This window comes from Pseudonaja textilis, chromosome 1, assembly GCF_049901715.1.
Source record: "Pseudonaja textilis isolate UNSWEBS1 chromosome 1, rPseTex1.2, whole genome shotgun sequence".
In the NCBI taxonomy this organism is placed as follows: domain Eukaryota; kingdom Metazoa; phylum Chordata; class Lepidosauria; order Squamata; family Elapidae; genus Pseudonaja; species Pseudonaja textilis.
In genome coordinates this window covers 184,590,101-184,608,402 of record NC_141990.1, presented here as the reverse complement: position 1 = coordinate 184,608,402, position 18,302 = coordinate 184,590,101, and the positions used below count along the sequence as shown (strand labels likewise).

The following is an 18,302-nucleotide window of genomic DNA, read 5'->3' as shown; positions in this document are numbered from 1 at the left end:
ATTTGTATCACTATTTTCCAATGTTCTTGTTTAATTTGGAAGCATAAGATGAGTGATTTTACAATGGCATATTTTCAATTTCACTGTAAAACAGTAAGCGGATGGTTTGTAGGCAAGGGAACAAAACAGTGCCCAACCCAGGCTTTTTTTCTTATGCAAGTCTAAAAAGAAAAGCATGAGACCCTGGACCACATCACTGACTTCCTTAAAACTACAGTGAAAACCCATGAGGATTATAATCATTTCAGTGCTATTTCAAATAAGGTAATATGTTTCTTCTACCACATAAAAGTGTGGTATCTTGTTCAATAAACTTCGCAAAAATGCTAATTTTTCTTAATGGTAGAAATGTAAAACTACTAGTTTTAAGATGTTTTTAAAAAGCCACCAAAAGTCAAAAATGGTGGGAAAACAGGAACACTCGGGTAGGTTGATTAGAAGATACTATATTAAAGGAGAGGGAAGTCTTCAGTGCTGTGGATCTCATTCTAAAGACCTGGTTCTGTTCCACTTCAGTGCGAAATCACTCTGGAGCCTAAACTGGCAACATCATTAAATTTTGCTCTGGAACAACTTTCATCTTAATGCCACTTCCAATGCTAAAATCAGAGTAACATTGTCTCCAGTATTGGTTGGAGATGAAATCCAAGTTCAAATCTTTCAAGCATAAAGCCTGGTGGACGACCAATGTTACCTATCCCCTTTACACTGGACTGAATTTTATTACAGAAAAACAATGGGGTAAAATCTATTTTCAGCAAATCTGGCAAAGGGATTTGAGGTCAACGAATAAAATATTTCTATGGTTTTTTTAGAATTTCCAACAAACGGAGGGGGAGCAATGCAGCAGCTTGCAAACAAACTGCATTCCATAAATGTTTTCAAGGATAGTAAAGTGACTGAAGTTTCTGCCATGCAAAATTCTAAGGAGGGTATGACTTGGCTATAGATGTGTCCCACTGGAGAATATGAATTACAATACACCCAGGGGGTGGGGGGAAACCAGGGTCAAGGGTGACAATTATGTAGCTTGGAGTTGGCTACACTCAGGCAGTGCCGGACAGTTTAACTCCCAATAAATCCTTTTTAAGTTTTGGAAGTATGGCTTGAGACACGTGATTTACATGGTGGTAACTGTCAGAATCCTGACAGTTTTTTTAACTTTATGCAATTCTATATAGTCTTGAAATAAAGAGTTTTGGCTGCAATCCCAGATGCTGATTATTCCCTTTAAACCCTTTCTAGTCTGGCATATCTACAGTACCTGCTCAGCACAGAACCACTGAAAGGGGAAGTTTCAAGTTCACACACAACAAGATGCACAAGGAGGGACTAGAAATGAACTGCTTAGCTCTCCCACAATCTGCCCTCAAAGTCAGAATGGCTCCCATCCTTATTAATATTTAGGAGGGCCATTAAAATGCTTGGAAAGAAAAGGGAAAGGGATGACCAGCAGCAAGGATGAAGGACAGTCACCAGGAGTTGCTGTTAGAAGATCTGAAAGACTGGGCTAGGAGCAGATTGTCATGGAAATCTATGTGGTTGCTGAATTGACACCCAACTTGAAGGCACATACTCATTTAAGATATTTTTATGTAGCTCCTTTGGGGATAAACATTATATATCAAACTAAAGTACTATTCAGTGCTCCTTTCAAGAGACAACTGATCATTTCTTTTAAAAAAAAGTTTCCTGAAACCTACCTAGTATCTTTTTCTTAGTTTTCTTCTGAAATATAGAATGGCTACATTCTTAAAACTTTAAATTGCAAACATACTTAAAAGAATAGAATTGAATAACAATCCTACTAGCTGCTCTATAAACTCCAACTTTGCATGGGTACTAGTCTTAAATCTTAATTGTGCAATTGTTTGCCTAGTGCATCCAAACTGCAAAATTATTAATATGACCACCAATGGGGTTATTTAACAAAACAATGAAAGGAACCTTGGAGGTCTTCCAGTCCTCAAGCAGGCGACCCTATACCATTTCAGACAAGCGGTTGTCCAATCTTTTCTTTAAAAAAAACCCCACTCACCAATAAAGCCTTGTTCAACTACCCAATCTTTGGAGACTTTTAATGCATTTCAAGTCAAATGTATGAAAATATAAGAGCTACAAAAAAGTGAGGATAATAAAAGCTTAGATTCACAAGAAGCTGTGTTCTACATCCAGTGAATCGCTCTCCCATTCAACCACATTGAGTCACGTAGTTGTACAGCTTTGGCTGAAACAAAATCATACTTTACATAACAATTTACTAAATCAAAGAAAAAAATGCAACCACTTTAAAAGTACAAAACACTAAATGTTCCAATGATCAGGTTCCTGAAGCCCCATTAATTTTAATGAAAACGTTAAGCATGTGCTTAATGTTCCTCCTCTTAAGCTATTCTTCAAAGTGCTTGTCTTTGGGTTGGGTTGTGTCCTATTGCTGTATTATACGTATCAGTTTACATTCAAGCTGCTATATTAAAGTAAATATACTTGTAAGCTAAAAAAAATCGTATTTATAAAATGATGCACCTTAAGACATAAAGTTAATTTTGTAAATACGTAGGATTAGCAGATAAATCACACTTGATGCTTATTTGAATAAAGCCAACTATAGAAATTGTATATAAATAAGACATCTTGAAATATTTACACAAACACAAAAACTACTGAAGTGGCTGTTATATAACAGGAAGAACTAGTGTATTTTGGAAGTATTAACCATGTGCATACATTTTGTTTTATGCTAATGATTTAGTGCATTCATACATTTGACTAAAGAAACATGTCACTTGAGAAAGGACAACATTGGGTTCCATGATACTTATCAATAGAAAATAGCAATGTAAAAATATTCATAGATTATTATTTTTTTTTGTCTCCTTGATCTTCAGAACTTAGTCTCTAGCTTCTTGCTCTTAGGCACAAGGAAAATGCTCCCATCTCTGGTTTGCTGCAGTGAGTAATCATTAGGGGAGTATGGCTTGCCATCTTCATCTCGAAGCATGCTGAAGACTTCAAGGTACAGGGTGCTCAGCTGCTTTTTCAGCAGCTGCAGGCTTTTGTCATTCTCCATCTTCTCTTTCAGGAGCTTCTCTTTCTCATCCTTCAGGTAATCCAAATCATGCTCCAACTCAGTAATATTTTCCAGTTTCCTTTTACGGCAGTTCTGAGCAGCTACTTTGTTCTTGCCTCGCCTTCGTATGTCACGAATCAGACTGAGCTGAGCCTCGTTGAACTGCTGCTTGGACATCATTTCATTGAAGTCGTCTACAGGGAGATTAATGATTTTTTCAACAGGAAAAGGGATCTTCAGAGCTTTTGCTCTCAGCTCATCTCTAGTGAGATAAGCTTCTTGTTGGTTGAAGGACTTATCTTTCATAAATGGAGCTTCAACGTGACCAGGATTGGCAGGCAATTCTCTTTGAGGTGTACTAGTAAGCAGTAAGTCAGGCTTTGGAGTGCCTTGCTCCAGAGATGGAGAGGCAGGAGCCTGCAGGTGAAAGGAATGAATCGTGGCATTGCTCGGTGACACAATTCCAGGGGCACAATCGATCTCCTCCATTTCTGAATCACTGCATCCAAAGCCTGTATCCTGACAGACCGAAGAAGACTCAACAGAATGAGCTGGGGAGGTTATATTGGGACTTGCATTCAGTGAAATACCAGAGTCGGAATCATTATACTCTGAGGCATTTCCTACAAGATCCTGCTTAAAAGCTTTGCACTGAGCAAAATCCGAAAGATCAATCGGTTCGCTTAAAAAGCCGGCAATTGCCTGATCCACAAAATGAGATGGTGGGGTAGCCACTCTGGGATTCATCTTCACATCAATAAAGGAATAGAAATCCTCACAGAAATCAGTGCTACGTTGACTAGAATCTTCTGGCAACCCTATGCTGGAATAGGGATCCTCCAAAGGTTTCAGGAAGTCTTGATTGCCATTAACAACTTCTTTTTCCATGACAGATAATGAATTGTAGAAGTTAAAGTCATCGGTTGCCTCTGAAGTGGTATTTACGGCAAATAGGTTTGATGTTACATCGGCAAGGCTGTCATTTTGTATATTAAGACACTGTAGAAAGAAAGATTCAAAAAAATGTTCAGCAATAACACTTACATGATAGTCTTATGTATTTCCATGGTAGAGTTGTACTGGGGGGTTTTCTGGTCTGAAAGCCACACTAAAATTTTTAGCAGCATGCTTTCATGCAGCATAGCAACTAAGCTTTGGTTTAATTCAATTTAAATGTAATTCAGAGCAGTCGTATGATTCCTTTCCATCTGTTTTAACATTTTTTCCCTTCTGTCACATGAAAAATGACAATTAGGAGAGGACAACTCTGAGGAGGAGGATCTCCCTGTGTTTTTCATATTAGCAGTTTCTAAGTAGGTGAAGCATATGTGAAGCTAGGGAGGCAGTATTTATGGGTAATCTTGTGCCACACACACATGGACACTAGTTTTTACTGTCACCTTTTTACATACTATGAGACTATGGATAGACAAATATCATGCAAAAGAAATAAAGGAGAGAGATGCAAGTAATTAGTAGGCCCCTTTCACCACTGACCATTTCAAAAAGGAAATGTGAATATTGAGAAAGGGATGAAATGCATTGGAACCTTGAAACTACATCAATCAACCTTTCAGTCATTCAACTCGTATTTGAACCAGTTAACTCAACTCAACAAATTTACTTAGATGTAAGAGTTTGCATAAGCCTATGCTGTTCCTCATAACTGGAACTGAACCATTCCCTTTGTGGGACTGAGTGGACTTTGAAAAGTGATGTGACTTTTCAGTGCAAATAACTAGACCTACCAAGCTTCTTTCTTCGAGAATGAACTTCTGTTTGAGAAATTTCTGCATACAGAGTAAAATAATTAGCCTTTTGCTTATAAATTCCTGCTCCTGTGACTATTGTTATTCTAGATTTACAAAGTATCATTTTTTTTATAAAACAGTATCCATGATATATGAAATTTTGGGGGCTTTTAATGTCTCTGATGAGCTTGCAAGTAATTAGATTTCTGGAGTACCAAGTTTAACCAACTATTTTGTTTATTTTTAAGAAAAAGCAGGCTTACTCTTCCTGTGCAATTATGGATAAAACTGATATGGGTAAGATTTTTTCAACACCCGCCCCCCCAATTATCAGAGATATTAAATAGAAAACTTTTCTGGCAATCTCTCAGTATCATCAAGGTTGACTTAGCCTTCCATCCTTCCAAGGTGGGTAAAATAGGGACCCAGATTGTTATGGGCAATATGCTGAATCTGTAAACCACTTAGAGAGGGCTGTGAAGCCCTGTAAAGTGTATATAAGTCTAGGTGCTATTACTGTACTGTAAGTGGTATATCCAAAAGAATAACCAAGTAGCCTTTCAATTCATTTTCAAGCAAACTAGCTATAGGATTATAATGCACATTAGGGCTTAATTCTATTTGAAAATTGCAAATGCAATTACTGTACAGTTTATAATACACATTCTCTCTAGAAACTATTTAATTCACACTACAATTAAATCTTCTTGGTTGTAAGTTAAGTATTTCATAGCTATTAGATCAGTGCCAACTGGTTACTTGGTGAAGTTTCTAACTCTTTTTTCTTCCATTGAATCATCCTACACAGAGCGATGTGGGAGAGAATTGACCGAGAAGACAAAAATGCTAACATTGATTTTTCGTTTTAGTAAAATATCTGTCCAAAATACATGGTCAAACATTGACAGCAAATATTACCTGCAGTTCTGGAATAGACAGGAGTTCTTCCCACACTTGTTCTATATCTTGTGTGTTTTCCACTTTTGCATCTAATAATTCTGGAATCGTAGATTGAAGTACAGGTGAGTCAAGCCGCTGCATGTGGTTAGATTCCAGAAAGACCTGGTTGGCAGCCATTTCCAAAGGTGCCACTTGTTGAAATTCAGCTGGGGAAATCTAGAATATATGAAATATGAATATTGATATACCTATGCTTGGAACCTTAAACATTAGCATAAAAAGATGCATATCATAAAATCTGTGACTCACAATATTAAGAGAAATGTAGAAACAAGAGATGCAGTTCAGTCCATAAAGACTGTTAAAGTGGTGAATATTTACCTCACTCTCGTCTACAAATGAAAATGTTTCTGCTAAAATCTGCATGCAATCATCAAACAGATCATCTGCATCTTCTTTGGAAATATGAACATTCTGTGTAAAAAGGACAGAAGGTTACGATTGTGTTAAATGCAGATTCATGGAAGACACCCACAGCAACTACAGTGAAAGAAACTAGAAAGAGGGAATACAGGCTTCTAATCATAGGTGGTATTCAGCAGGTTCTGACCAGTTCTGGAAAACCGGTAGTGGAAATTTTGAGTAGTTCGGAGAACCAGCAAATCCCACCTCTGACTGGCCCCATCCCCATCTACTCTCTGCCTCCGAGTCCCAGCTGATCGGCTGGGTCTTCTTTTGTTGCCCTGCACAGGAGAAAGGAGCTGGAAAGCAGGTTAGTGGGGTGGGGAGGGAATGGGGATTTTGCAGTATCCTAACCCTGGAGTACATGGAGATTTAACAGTATCCTTCCCCTGCCATGCCCACCAAGCCATGCCCACAGAACTGGTAGTAAAAAAAAATTGAATCCCACCACTGGTTCCAATCAATAAAACCAAAAGGAGTTATGTGTTTACAGCTATACCTGTGAATAATTGTTGGATATGGCAGAATTTCCAGATTCAACAACTTGAGCTGGTTGGATAGGAACAAATTCCCCGGTTTCCTCATCCAGCCGCAACTCAGCAAGAAAGGCCTTTTCTTGCTCTTTCTGAAGCTGCTCTTGTCTCTCACTTTCAAGCTTTTTCTGCTTCTCAAGTTCATATTCTTTCTTCCTTTGGCTGAAATCAAAAACTTCACGCCTTGCTCCAAGATCTATGTCTTGTCTCCAGAGAATGTCAATCAGAGTCACATCCTATATGCAAGAGAGACAGAAAATAAAGGACATCAGGGCTGTCTGCATTTTAAATGTACTATTCAAAAAGAGTGGCCATTATATCCCATAATAAAAACATTCAGTAAGTATTTGATTACAAAACATGGAAATGTACCAATAAGAATAGTTACTTGTTAAAAGAAAACATTACTTGCACTAATTCTGAGCACTATTTGAAGTTAATGTAAAATATATGTACTGTAAGCACTTACCTGAAAACAATCCTATCAATTATTTGTGAATAAACATGCACTGGAGTTGACTGCAGGCCTGTAGTCTTAAATGTGTTTATTGCTTATTAGTAAATGTGAATAGGACTGAATTGTCTATGTCCACGATGGCAAACCTATGGCACGCGTGCCATATGTGGCACACAGAACCATTTGTGCTGGCACATGAGCCGCAGGCAAACTTACCTCACTGGGCATGTGCGCGCCTCACAGCTAATTTTTGGGCAGTTTGAGGCCTTTTTCGGCCTCCCAAGGGCTTGAGGAAGGCTTCTGCAGGCTTCTACAAGCTTTGTAGGTCGAAATCTAGCTCTGTTTTGTCACTTCCGGTATTTTTGGAAAAAACAGGAAGTGATGAATGGGGCTAGATTTTGGCCTACAAAGCTTGTAGAAGTCTGCAGAAGCCTTCCTCAAGCCTTTGGGAGGCCAAAAAAGGCCTCAAACCACCCAAAAATCAGCTGTGAGGCGCACTGCAGGTAAAGGGGTGGCGTGGGGGGGGATTGTCCACGCATGTTTAGGAGACGGGGGCGCATATTGCCTTCTGGGTGCTGGCACACGAGAGCGAGCATGCTAGCGCACACACAATTTTTGGCACAGGAGCCCAAAAAGGTTAGCCACCACTAGTCTGTGTCATAAATAAGTATATCAGAGTCGAAAAAATATTCAAAACCATGCACCAGCAACCATTGATAAGTACCTCAACACAGAATTACATAATGTTACATAGCAGAGGTCCTCAACCTCCAGTCCATGAACTAGTACCGGGCTACAGCATGCCAGAAACCGGTCTGTGCAAACAAGTGAAGCCCCATCCATGGGATGCAGGCAGCATGCAAAACCATGCCACCTCCAGTCCACGGAAAAACCTCTCTTCACAGAACCGGTCCCTGGTGCCCAAAAGATTGGGAGCCACCATTATTTACTGTATAATGTTCCAGAAACTTTTAATAAAATGTGAATGCTACTAATCTTGCCATATTTTTCTAAATGTCAGTGATTTTTCAAGATTGCCAAAACCACAGCTATGTAATACATATTTGATATTGCTCATTACTATTGATAGGAATTACTGTATATGTCTACTGTTATTCACCACTTGTTACATGAATAGATAAGTATTCTTTCCTTTAAAAAGATATTCAATATTTAGAAATCAACTTGATTAATTCCAGTTTCTTCATTACTATTTTGTCTTAAAAAAGGAATTGGCCAGCCAAGGATATTGAATACTTATAAATTAAGGCAGTGGTGGTGAACCTATGGCACGTGTGCCACAGATGGCATGCAGAATCCTCTCCGTGGGTACGTGTGGCATTGTCCCAGCTCAGCTCTGCCATGCATGCACACGCACCTCTCGCCAGCCAACTGGTCTTTGGATCTCTGCCACATCTGTGGGGGAGGAGCAGGGTGCATGCGGGGGATGTGCATGTGCATGTGGGGGGCACATATGTATGGGGAGTGCGCATGCGTAGGAGCGCACACATGTTGCATTTTGGGGGGGGGGGGTGCCCATGCTTTGGGCACTCGGTGCCAAAAAGGTTCGCCATCACTTAAGGCAAATCTCCCTTTAAGGCACAGGTGTCAAACTCGTGGTGTTACGTTGCCATCAAGCAACATTTCGTGACGCTTTTTCCATTCGTGAAGCTGGAGTGGGTGTAGCTTGCACATGACGCATCTGTCCATGAGCCGCTAGTTTGACACCGCTGCTTTAAGGATACTTCAAAAAGTTACAACAGTAAAGGATACCGGATATTGCAAGCTCAGTTGTTTTATAAAAAATAAATCTAGAGAAAAATCCAGAAGAAAAATTATTCTGCTAGGTCACAACAATATTTTATTGTTCAGCCATAAATTCATACTCTAATATCAAATCTTTGAATAAAGCCTTCATTACAAAATAACTAAAAACAAACTTAACTCATATGTTCTTATCATCCCTTATAACAGGGGTATCAAACTCAATTTCATTGAGGGCCTCATCAGGGTTGTGTTTGACCTTGGGGGGCCACGGGGGCATGGCCAGCTCAACATCACTCATGTTGAGGACACCTGTGGTGGCCCAGATGGGGCTGGGTGATTCATTGTCTCCAGCTTTGTTTTCGGCTGTGACGGCCTCCTGCAGCCCTCTGCCAATGAAAACAGAGCTCCATTTTCACTGGCAGAGGCACCATGGACTGGTCCTTCGCTGTTTCCAGGGCGACCCCACAGGCCAGATCTAAGCACCCAATGGGATGGATGCAACCCACTGGCTTGTAGTTTGACACTACTGCCTTAGATTTACCTCAATCAGAAGTACTGCACATATTTTCACACAGTTCCAATTGCACTGCTTTTTTCAACAAGGAGGTTGTTTTATATGTAATATTTATATTCTGACCACATATATATTGCTCTAAGATATGGATCCCTGAAAGTTGTTCATTTTTTATAGGGTTCAACTAGGGGTTGGAATAGAAAACCTCCATGGTCCCTTCCAACTTTATTATTCTATGTTCAAAGATAATTATCTCCTTCTAGGCAATACAACTGGTACTCAGATAATACATGTGGTATATCCTCAATCTCTGGTAAACCACAAATAAATATACGGTAGGTAGTGAACCCAATTAAACCTTTCAGATTAACCACTGTATCTAACTCTTGCAATCTTGCATAGATAAACATCCATCTAAGATACTTGGGCTTTTTGTAATTGAATATTTTTCAGTTTGAAAATTATATTTGTAGTGGGTCATCCATTTAAGCATTTCAACCTTGCTGAGAGTAGCCACTGTATCTCTCTGAGTTTCTATGCCAGAGATTCCTTGTACAATAATTTTCTTAACTTATTACTCAGGTACTGCTATACAAGAAGCAGGAAGACCACAGCTCCTAATGAAATGAACTTATATCCTAATGAACTTATACTATACAGGAGGATTCTAACTGAAGTGTAGTCTGTCCTATCAACTACAATTTTGGGAATCTATTGATTTTTATTTAGAAATTATTTTCTACCAATAAAGATGATTCCCCCCCCATAATTTCTTATTCATACAAAGACCTACTCCATTTCTCAAATTTCTTTTTTTTTTAAATAAACTTTGAATTTTATTATATTACAAACATAAAAAATATATAATAACAGCTGTTTGTGGTGCTTATCGTGTAACAATCATTTGTGCGATATTTACAAATATTGATTTGTGCATAATTATATTCTTATTTTACCTATATTCTATATTTAATAATTACTTATCCTTAGTCTGTCTTTCCCATACTTTATAAAATATTGAAGATTCCTTATCTTTTAAACTCAGCGTTAATTTATCCATTTCAGCACAATTCATAGCTTTTTGTATAACCAGTTCCTCTACAGGTGTATATGGCTGTTTCCAACACTGGGCAAAGGCAATCCTGGCAGCAGTCAGCATGTGTAATAATAAGTATTTTGTACTCTTTACATATTTTTTTGAAGATCCCCAATAGGAAGAGTTCTGGTTCTAAGTCTAGTTGTTCATTGGTGATTTTGAATTTTGAGCCAGTATTTTCGAGCCTCTGGGCAAGACCACCACATATGATAATATGTTCCCTCTTTTTTTATATATATTTCCAACATACGGAACTCATTTTAGGGTACATTTTCGCTAATCTCGAAGGGGATAAGTGCCACCTATAGAACATTTTATATGCATTTTTTTGTTAATTTGTGGTTTCTATTCCATACAGTCTCCCACTCTGATAACTTTATGTTATGACCAATATTTTGACCCCATGTGATCATGCATCCTTTCACTACTTCTTCTAATTCTACTTCTAGGAGATACTTGTAAATTTTGGTAATATTTTTTTTTTATCTGGGCCTAGTAAAATTTTGTCTAATTGTTGAGGTTTCAAGTATATTCCATACTCCTTTACATCCTTTTTATATCAACTTTGTATTTGAAGATAAGCCCACCAGTCTACTCGCAGCCCTTGTTCTTGAAGCTCTTGTATTGTTTTTAATTTTCCATTTGTATCCAATAAGTCTTTATATTTTAACATTTTGTTCAGGTCTAAATTATTTGGGTGGATCGTCGCTTCCATTGTAGATAGCCAAATTGAGATTTTTATATATTGTTTCTTTTTAACCTTGATCCAATTATATATCAACGAATCTCTAATCAGATGTCTGTGGCCTTGTCAGACTCCTTTTTCTATATTTATAGTTTGGGTATTCTCTCCATTTATTATGATATTTGCTTTTTATTCTGAAATTGCTGTTATAATCTTCTCAAATGTGGTGCTGAAATTCATACATAAATTTGCTGAATCATAAATTGCCAATTAAGATTGTCGAAAGCCTTTTGAGCATCCAAAAAAACAAGAGCTACCTGTTTCCTCGGATGGGCTTCATAATATTCCAAACTATCCATTATTATTCTTAAATTGTTCCTAATTTGTCTATTTGGGAGAAATCCGTTTTGGTCTGCATGTATGTAATCGTTCAGAATTTTCTTTAATCTAGTAACAATAATAGTAGTAAATATTTTATAATCTGCATTCAACAAAGAAATTGGTCTATAGTTTTGTATCATTCTGGCATCTGAATCCCCCTTCAGGATTAGCAAAATTAATGATTCTCTCCACGTGTCTGGCATTTTAGCAGATAATAATATCTCATTATATAAATTCACCATTATTGGTCCCACTTGATCTTCTATTGCTCTATAAAATTCTGCTGGGAAGCCATCAGGGTCTGGGGTTTGATTACTTTTCTGGGTTCTAATTGCTTGTTTTAATTCTGTCATAGATATGACCTTTATCAAAAATTCTTTCATCTCATCGTTAATTTCTTGAATTCTTTTTTCTCTTAGATTTTCCCTTATCTGATCTTCACCTACTCTCTCTTTCTTATACAAATTCTCAAAATATTTATGTGCAATCTCTTATTTCTTCTCTATTGTATGTTGATAATTTCCACTTTCATCTTGTAGTTGGTAGATGGTTCTTTTCTCTTTCTCTTTTTTAAGCTTATAAGAGAGCCATCTGCCACGCTTATTTGCTTGTTCAAAATATATTTGCTTGGTTGCTTTCAAGTTGCTAATCAATTCTTCCTATTCCATTAAACTGAGTTTATGTTTAGAGAGAATCAATTGTTCTTGTATTTTTAACGTTTTGTGGGGCATCCTGTAATTCGGATTCTAGTTTCTTAATTGTTTGGTATAAATCGTTGTGTTGAGCATGTTTTTCTTTATATTTTTGTGCAGTGTAAGATATTATAATTCCCCGTATAACAGCTTTCATAGCATCCCATACATTTTGGATAGTTGTGTCTAGGTTATTGTTTTCTTTAAAATAGAAAGTTAATTCTTCCTTAAGTTTCTTTATAAATTCCTCATCCTTAATAGTTGAGAATTCTAAAGTCCACCTTCTCCTTGATTTTTTCTTACCTTTCCAATTGATTCTAAAAGGGTTGTGATCTGCCCAAGAGTTTGGTATAATTTCTGCTTCTGTCACATCTTCTACTAGATCTCCACTCATCCATGCCATATCAATGAGCAACCAAGAGTGGTGGGGATTTGAGTAGAAAGTGAATTGTCTCTTATCTGGATTTAATTTTCTCCATACATCTATTAAATTTGAATTCTTTAATCATTTCTACACAAATTTTAGGTAATTCTCTCTTCTTTTTTTCCCTTCCCTTTTTATTCCTCCCATTATCATCTTTTTGATGATCTGCTACAGCATTAAAATCCCCTATAATGCAAATATTTTTCCTTTCCAGTTCAATGATTTTGGCATATAAAGCCTTATAGAATTCTTTTTGATTGGCATTAGGGGCGTAAATTACCACCAATAGGATTTTTTTGAATTTATCTGTATTTCTATTGCTAGAACTCTTCCTTTGGGGTCTGCAAATATTAATGTTGCTTTTATCTCTTCTTTAATGTAAACTGCTATTCCATTCTTTTTTTCGTTATCTGCAAAAGCCATAAACACTGTCCCTAATTTGGAGCAAACTAAATATTTTTCCTGTGTTTTTAAAATGTGTGTTTCCTGTAAATAAACAATATCTGCATTTTGTTGTATCAACTTTGCCAGAATCCTTTGTCTTTTTATTTTTGAGTTTAAGCCATTTATATTAATGGATAGGAGTTTCACCTCTTTTTCCATAGTTCTAGTTGTATCTATTTCTTTATCTCCTAATCGCACTATTTTTTTCTCTTTACGTTACGTCTGTTAATCTAAAATCTTCTCTTTCTTGTTGTTACTGGATGTTTTTTCTTACTTCTTGTTTTTTCTTCTTTATTTTTGATTAGTCTTATTCTTCTTGAAAGTTTAAGTCTAATTATTTCTCGCTCTTTGCCTTGTAGTTACTCCAAGTTCTACTTGTGGTTGATACTGTGCCTTGCTTTCTTCTTTTTCTTCTTCTTGTTGCTGGTTGTTTTTCAAGTTTTCTGGGTCTTCTGTCCCTTCTTTTGATGCTCTTGGTCTTCTTGAGATTCCGGTTCTAATTCGTCTTTGCTGGTCAGCTCTTCAGAGCCTACCAGTCTTTCATAGAAATCTTGGGCTTTTTCAAAAGAGTCTACTTTAATTTTTCTTTCCCCCCAAGTAATTAACATCCCTTCCAGGACAAGCCATTTAAACATAATACCTTTTCGATTTAATTGAGCTGCCAGGGATTTGTAATCTCGTCTTGCTTCTCTAACCCTTCTTGGGAATTGTTTAAGAACTGAGATTTCTTTGTCCTTATACTTGATTGTTTCATCTCTCAATAGTTTATATATAATGTCCCGGACCTTTCTTCTTGCAAAACATACATGCACTTCTCTTGGGCATTTGTGTTGTCTTGCATAATTAGTACTTACTCTATAGACTTCATCCAACTCTTTCAGAATCTCATCTTTGTCTCTTTCCAGTACCTCCACCAAGATTTCCGCCATCACCTGATCTAAGTCTTCTTCTTTTGATTCCACTATATTTTGGAAACTTAGATATGTTGCAGCCTTGTCAATTTCTAAATACACCAGGGAATCATCCATTTCCTTACTCAAAGTCTTCAAATGTTCATTTCCAATTTTTTTTCAGTTTGTTCTGTCCTTTTCTCTACTTCTTTTATTATCAATTCATTTTTCTCCAATGCTTGCTGTAATGTTCCAATTTTTTCATTTACTTTAGAAATATCTGCTTTCATTTCTGCTTTTAATTTCCCCATCTCTTCTTTTAATTCATTTATATCTGCTCCCATCTCTGTATGATTTTTGAGCATTATTTCTTGTAGCTTTGACATTGAATCTTGTAGACTAAGCAGCGTTGAATGGATATTGGCATTTGTAATAGAAGGCTGTTTCTCCAATGTTAATGATTCCTCAATTGTCTTCTGTGATGTTGGTGAGGGTATTGCCGTCGGAGTTGTTAATGTTGTCTTCTTTCCAGCTTTGAGCGTTGTAGTAGTTATGGAAGTCATTTCTCCTAAAATTTGTTTCTGTTTTTGTATTATATTGATTACGTTGTCCCAGATTAGCATTCACTGTTAAGTAATATATTGTAAAATTAACCAATAAGCTAAATTGACCTATAAACTAATTAACTAATTTGTCTATCTATCTCTTAATTTCCTAAATTCTTTAATATATTCAACAAACCTGTAAATGCAAATACTATCCAATATAATCTCAAATTAAAGTTCTAAATTAAATATACACATATGTAACATCTACGTTTATTTCTCCATATTATGAAATCTAAGTAATAGTAATGATAGATACCTTCTCCTATCTCTCTAATTATATACAAATCTTATCTATTGTATATTCTATACCGTTCCACATATGTATAAAGATATATATCTATATATATAATGAGACAATATTATATTATAGTATTATAAAGACTTCATCAATGCACATAGAAAATTTTAGAAATAGATTACCCTGAAAAAGTCAATTGATTATTTAAAGTAATAAGCAATATATATTCAAATATTAATATGTAGTTAATCAGTTATAACTATAAATGTAGTAAATATTATAAATATTAAATGATTATTGTTATCAATATCAATGTTACCTAACAAGTTGCTGATAAATCAGCTAGGTCCGGCAGAATACCTCACAATTACACTCATCAAATGTCTCTCCTTCTTCAGTCAATACATAAGTAGAGGATAATAAAATATAGAATAGTTGATCTAAATATCCAAAATTAAAGAAAGGGGAGAGTCTTAAATTAATTATCCAGCTCTCCGTCTCTGAAGCTAGATGATTTCACTTCCTCACGTTCAGGCAAAAAAAAAAAAAGAATTGCTGAATAACGTTTATGGCTTCCTAATATCTCAACACACTCAGCAGTACACAGTCCTCCTTCCGTCTTGGGTTTCAAGCAAATAATTTTTCCAAAATTCTCCACTAAAGTACTCCCCCAGCCAGCAATCCCCGTTCCACGTCCAGAGAGACTTAAATCAGTTATTGATATTGTCTATAACCACAAGTCTTTAATCTACTTCAAAGGTTCAAGTCTTCTCCCAGTCTCAAAAGTAGCCAGCCCAATCCTTCCAAGCAAAAAATAATCCAAAAGTACCCCAAAAACCTCCGTGAATCAAACTTTTTTCTCCAACTGGCAACAATATAGCAAACCTCTCTGATCTGAGCCTCCTTCTCCTCTAGGTCGTTACTGTTAATCTTCACTTCCTCATCTCAAGCCCTTTTACTTTCAGACACTTTCACGTCCCCTCTTCTTCACCGTTTCTTCCCAGGCTCCAGGCTCCAGGCTTCCCAGGCTTATTGCTTCTCAACAAATCTCTTCACCAATCAATAATCGAACACTCTCACAGGATCTCTGCACAAACCTCTTCTTTAGCCGCCACAGGCTGTCACTCTCTTCCTTTCACAGGTGACAGTTCGGATTATGGGATCACCATTACAAGCTGGCGATCTCTTGCTGGATAGCCTCTGCAGGGTTTCTCTTCACTGCAATGAGGGACTGCCCCCCCTCTCACCACAGCCTGAGTCTCCCGACACTGGCACGGTTCTCTATGGGAACCGTGCAACCCGAGGGGTCCCGCCAAACAGCAAAAAGGATTTAGAAGGACCGGAGACGGGCTTCTACACCTCTGTTCATCCTCACTTCATCACCGGAAGTTTCCCGATTAATCTCAATCCATTCCTCAAATTTCTAAATGTTATATAAACATCATAATCTACAGTCTTGAAAATAAAAATGACCAAATGACCAAATATTTAATAACTGCATTTTTGAATCTCAAAATTTAATCAAAACTGAATATCCCATACTCTAGTAATAAAATGTCTCAACTTAAAAAACAACAACTTGTTTTTATATAAATTTATGGGATGGATAAACATCACCAATGAATTCTATAAATGCCTGAACTTCAACCTTATATTCACACAAAGCATTCCATAACACAAATCTCACTTTATCATACATTTTCTCTAAATTAAAGGACATACAATAAATTTTCTTTCTCACACAGACATTTCTCAGTGACCAATTAAAGGGCAAAAATCTGGCGTGCACATTCCCTACTCAGGATACAGCTACTGCAGAGTCATGGATCAAAAGAGATCACCCCCAAAGCAATTAATCCAGGCTGCGCGGAAACACAAGGCCTGTGTCACTTGCATTGTGAACAACATGAGGTATTAAGGGGAGAGGGAGAACTTGCCCCACTCGCCCAATGTGCCTGGCCTGGCCACCGGGCTGCTTCTTTCCGCTTCTTTCTTCTTCTGCTTTTCGCTGCACACAAGGAAAGCAGCCAAAATCCGCCGGAATAAGTCTTTGGGACCCTGCAAGGCATCTTGCTCCAAGAGGCTATGCAGGCACCGCAAGTCTCACAAAGACTTGTGTTAGGAATATAAGTCACCTAACAGGTATTTGGGTTAGAAATATATAAACCAGGATAAACATTTTAATACTATTCTTCTTCTTCTTCTTTTCTTCAGCGTTTGTCTCGGCTCGGCGAGTCCGCTAATGTCCTTGAGTACTGCTTCCACCCTCTGTCTGCCACGTGTGTCGGGTCTGCCTTGCGATCTCTAGATCGGCCTTGATCGTGTCCATCCAGCGTTGTTTAGGTCTACCACGCGGTCTCGCTACTATATCTTTAAGAAAATGCAAAACTATAGTTGGGTGCGGTTTTTTCAAACAGCCATAAGTTGGAGCCAGAAACCTGGGTTGTTTAGTCTTAGTCTCAGAAGAGAGTGTGTCTGAGTGAGTATCTCTATTTCCTTCTGTTGGAAAGTATTGCGGTTGCTCCATTTCTTCTAATTGACTGATATTACTGGATTTAATGTAAGTCTGATACTGAACTGTTTTTGACACTGGAATTTGATATTTGGATTATCCCTGGATGAAAACCTGACTGATTTTACCTGTGAATGACTTTTGGATTGCTTATTTTGGACTTTGCTTAAAACCTTTCTGGAAGTAAAAACCTACATTTACTGTACAGTGTATCTGTGTGCTCTGTGTGTATTATTCCAACACTACTCTCAAATACGTCTCCCTGTATGCGCTCATTCTCCTAACGGGGAATTACCTCTACAACTCATTTCTGGCGGAGTTTGGGAGAGAGGAAGAAAGACTTCTGCTGCTTTCCTTGCATGAAGCCAAAAGTCTCTGTCTCTCTCTCCCCCTGAGAACAAAGCTGGAGACAGTATCCTGCGATCCCAAATAAAGAATGATTGATTGGTAGGAAAATGGAGTGGGGAATTTTCCTGCAGGCTTTTTTGGGGCATTTTTCCCAGGGTCTCTGGTCTGCAGGATTTAAAATTATGAGTTTGGTGGTCCCTGAGGTCCAAAAGAGTGCCCTGATCAATACCTGTGGCGCCCCCTGATCTATACCTCTGATGGTGAACCTATGCCACATGTGCTGGAAGTGGCATGCAGACCCATTTCCCCTGGCATGCGAGAGCTTGCCTGGAAGAGCCCCACTGCACATGCGTGCATGCCACCACCACCTGACAGCTGATTGTTGGCTATCCGGCATCCATGCGCGGGGGAGGGCTGCGCAGGAGAGGTGCATGCAGAGATGTGCGGCATGCGGAGGGATTGCTCTCACATGCACAAATGAATGGCGCACAGGAGTGATCGCGTGCGCATGCACAGAGCACGGTGTGTGG

At 37.8% G+C, this 18,302-nt stretch overlaps 1 protein-coding gene across 1 annotated transcript in view; it reads right to left on the bottom strand.

The window, feature by feature from the left end:
• Positions 1-2,669: 2,669 nt before the first annotated feature.
• NFE2L2 (NFE2 like bZIP transcription factor 2) overlaps positions 2,670-18,302 on the bottom strand; it is a 38,196-nt gene continuing 22,563 nt past the window's right edge. The window contains exons 2-5 of the mRNA XM_026697013.2: positions 6,683-6,952; positions 6,103-6,195; positions 5,740-5,937; positions 2,670-4,069 (exon numbers count right to left, since the gene is read on the bottom strand). Of these exons, the coding sequence (XP_026552798.1) occupies positions 2,885-4,069; positions 5,740-5,937; positions 6,103-6,195; positions 6,683-6,952 (1,746 nt within the window). The 3' untranslated portion in view covers positions 2,670-2,884. The remainder of the gene's footprint in view (positions 4,070-5,739; positions 5,938-6,102; positions 6,196-6,682; positions 6,953-18,302) is intronic.